Source organism: Alligator sinensis, unplaced genomic scaffold, assembly GCF_000455745.1.
Source record: "Alligator sinensis unplaced genomic scaffold, ASM45574v1 scaffold1006_1, whole genome shotgun sequence".
NCBI lineage: Eukaryota > Metazoa > Chordata > Crocodylia > Alligatoridae > Alligator > Alligator sinensis.
Window position 1 is genome coordinate 143,696 of NW_005843279.1, and position 3,873 is coordinate 147,568.

At 44.2% G+C, this 3,873-nt stretch overlaps 1 protein-coding gene across 4 annotated transcripts in view; it reads left to right on the forward strand.

Moving 5' to 3' along the window:
* Positions 1-3,873, forward strand: part of LOC112548564 (butyrophilin subfamily 1 member A1-like) — an 80,812-nt gene that overhangs the window by 14,921 nt on the left and 62,018 nt on the right. For 3 of the 4 annotated variants that reach the window (XM_025194701.1, XM_025194700.1, XM_025194702.1), the window contains exons 4-5: positions 13-259; positions 1,783-2,064. The exons of the other annotated variant lie outside the window; for it this stretch is intronic. In XM_025194701.1, coding sequence (XP_025050486.1) covers positions 13-259; positions 1,783-2,064 — 529 coding nt within the window. The remainder of the gene's footprint in view (positions 1-12; positions 260-1,782; positions 2,065-3,873) is intronic. 4 annotated transcript variants of the gene reach the window in all.

Here is a 3,873-nt window from a genome sequence, read left to right on the forward strand (position 1 = left end):
AGCGTTGAGAACATGGAAGTGAGGTGGTTCCGGTCTGAGTTTAGAAATTATGTTCATCTGTACCGTGATGGGAGAGATGATTTTGGAGGACAGATGCCAGAATACAAGAGAAGGACAGCGTTTTGGAAAGATGGCCTCACACATGGAAATGTTTCCTTGAGGATTGTCAATATCAGGCCTTCAGATGAAGGGCACTACCACTGCCTTGTTGCTGATGGTATTAATGATGAAGAAGCTGTAATAGAACTGGAGGTAGCAGGTCAGTGGCTTCTGTCAGTTTATATCTGCATGGTTTTCAGGTTTTTTCTCTTTCTTAATATGCCAACTTCATGGAACCTATGTATGAATTATTTTACAATCAGAGACTGTATTTGAATTTTATTCACATTTCAGAAACATGTTTCATTTTTTGTCAGCATTTTAATAATTTTAAGCAACATCTCAAAAGCAGTTAGTTTTTCTTTGTTCTTGATATCTCAGTGCTTAGGACCTTGTAATTTCCAGCCTAAATTTATTCACATTCAAGTTATATACATTTTTTCTTGGATCAATATTGTCTTTTAGCCTAAATAGTATTTTATCGTATGTCATATTTAGTTCCCAATATAGTTACATAGAGCAAACATATCCCTTTCTGCCTGTGTTTTGCTAGACTGGAACAGCCCAGCTGTTCTCCTAAAATAAACCCTTCTCTTTTGAAATCCCAATCCTCAATTACAGTCCTAATTTGCTTCTTTTTCCATGTAATTTGAACCCTGTCAATCTGTAGTCAGTCATGGGGGCGCCCCCCTCCAGCCTTTACCCTCTCTTTATAAATATGGCTTATTCTAATAATCTACTACCAGTTCTCTGATTGCCTGTGTTCAAATTTCATTGTTTCATGGGAACTTTAGAAGCTGAACTGAACCAGTTCTGTTGTGGACTTGGATGATTTCAATTGGTTGGGATTTATGTTCCTATGAAATGTACACACCCGGGAAGGGAGTATTTCTTATGCCTTTCCTTTTACCTAATTTGGAGTTTCACTGACGAGGCTGCTTTGTTTTCACATCTAAGACACTTGAACAGAAGTATCTATTATAAAAGAATATCCAATAAATTTAGTTACATTAATCATTACTATAAAATGAAGCAATTATGTCATATATTGGGATTACCTGCATTAAGCCCTTGTGCTCCCTTTAATCTGATCTGCTTCAGCTGTACATGCCATTTGCTTTCTTTCCTTTGCCAGACGTCATGTCTGCAAAGGTTCATTTCATTCTGTGATCACTCAGAAACAGGCTTTTGGGACTTTTGCTATAGCCATACTTTGTAGCTCTGCAGAAAATTATCTTTAAAGGCAACCAACAATTATTCATGTCTGCCTTCGGTCAATAAAAACACACTATCGTGTAGTACGATTCCAACTAGCTACACTTTGCTTATGGCTAGAATGCAAACTTAATGCGTTAGGCTTGTGCTGGGTCCAGAGTCTGCACTTCGTGTTGTGGAGTTTCAGTCCCTGAATCCTACAGCCTGTGCCTGAAGGCTACAGTCATTTATAATACCCTCATTACCTACCAAAATCAGATCTCAATGACCATAATTTGTTATTGACTCAGTGACTATTTGATGATGAAATTTCTCAGCTATCACATCCAGGAATATCTAGGCTCTATAGTTGTTAATAGAATTGCTGCCCTGCTCTGCAATATCTAGAAATTCTTGAAAACAAGGTTTCCACAGTCCTTTACAAAATTGACTCATAGATTTAAGAAATATAATTTCTTTCTTTTCTAGCTTTAGGCTCTAATCCTATCATCTCTGTGGAGGATTACCAGAAGGGTGGGATCCGCATGATATGTCGATCAGCTGAGTGGTACCCAGAGCCCCAGGTGCTGTGGAGAAATGCCCAGGGATATCATATAGCATCGCTTTCTGAAATCAAATCCCCAAGGGCAAATGGCCTGTTTGAAACAGAAATTTCTGCTGTCATAAATGGAGATTCAAACCCGAACTTGTCCTGTTGGATCAGGAACAGCCTCCTCGACCGAGAGAAAGAATCAGCAATTCATATATCAGGTCAGTTTCTATCCAAACCCTACAGGGAACCACCTCCGCTGGAACCCAAGTGAAACATGAAGCAAACACACACATGACTCGCATTTCCACAGGGTTATAATAGAAATCCATTTACCTGTGTATTTGTAGTTTATGAGAATCTGGATTTTATCTCACTCTAACTTCTGAAATTTTACCTTAGAGAAACTGGCAGACACAGTCACTCAAAATATCAATGCAGTGTGGTTTTGTAGTCTCAAGTTTGTCTACGTGAATTTTCAGTGGGTATTTCTTGGGTATTTTGCTAGCATCTACCTACTAGTATTGAGTTATTCGTGAATCCTTAAAGGATTTTCAGTGCACTGCAACATTGTTCATTTTTTATCAAGTAAAATTCACTAAGTTGTATGTTGTTGCTCCTCTTTTAAGGGTCGTTAAGGGGAAGGAGGATTTATTTAAAAGGCTTTTTCAATATCACTTGTGATTCTGAAGCAATCTGCCCTTCTCTACATGCTGAGGGCATTTACAGATGTGCTCCAGGAGGCTGTGGTGTGTGTGAGAGGCGGGGGGCAGAGGGGGCAAGGCTTTATTTAGCACATCTCTGAGCTTTAGTTTAAAGCCCCTTGCTGCCATTTTTCAGCACAGGAACACTGATGCGCATTATGCTGGAAGCTGCTGGAGCACAGTTAATCCCATACTCCAGCAGATTCAATTAACTGAGTCTGCTCCAACGCACTGTAATTATAGGATGTTGGAGCAGTCTCTCTACATGTGTATACGAGCCCTCAGTGTATTCACTGATCCATGTCATAAATAGAAATTTATTTCCTTTGCAACTGCTACATTTCAGGGTTATTTTGCCTTCCTCTGAACCACTGAGTGTTTCCTGCAGCCAGGGCTGGGGAGTTTGACTGGCATGTCCTGCTGAGGCTTAAACCCAGAAGATCCTGGGGTCTTGCCCAGGGTCAAACCACTTGACATATTTGGAGTCAAGAAAGATCTTTACCCCCTGGTTAATTAGTATGGACTGCGGAGGATTTATCTTCATCTGTAGCAGGGGAGAATGGCCCTCTTCCTTGAGTCTCTCAAGCACAGTATAACAATCCTCGAACCAGAAGGCATTGAGTGCTGTGCTACCCCTCACCCCTGTTTTATCTGTGGCAGTTTAGGGCTTTTTGTCTTGTAGTTGTGTCAGGGTTGACTATAGTTTTTTAAGAGACTGGACAATGGGTTTGTTTGTATAAAACAATTTGGACGGAGAAGATCCTGCCTCAGGCAGGGGGCTGGACTAGAGACCCTCTAGAGCAGGGGTGTCCAACCTTTTTCAATGTGGGGCCGAATCATGAACTTTTTATCACCCAGCAGGAGCGGGCGCTCGCGCGGCCTGTCAAGTCCAGCTGCAGCCTGGGGGCGCAGGGGTCAAGGGGTGCCGCCTGACCCCGCCATGTCCTCCCTGCCACCTGGGCAGCCTCGAGGATGCTCCCACACCTGCGCACCTGGGCTCAGCAACCAGGGGGATATGTGGGGACTCTACAGGGGGGTGCGGGCTATGCAGGGACACCCCCCTGCTTTCTCTCCCCTGGGGCAGCCCGAGCCCGAACCCAAGCGGCAGGGGTCCCTCCTTCCCCAGGCCCGTGACTCATCACCCGCAGCTCAATGTCTGCATGTGCAGTGGGGTGCGGGGAGGTGGGAGCGGCACTGGCTTTCAGCCCCGACAGCCACAGCAGCAGCAGCATCTCCTGCAGGCCTGGCCGCAGCATCCCTCCGAGCCAGCATCTGCGCCCCCTGCACCCGCCCGCCCGCTGCACCGCGACCTGCTCCCGCCCATGC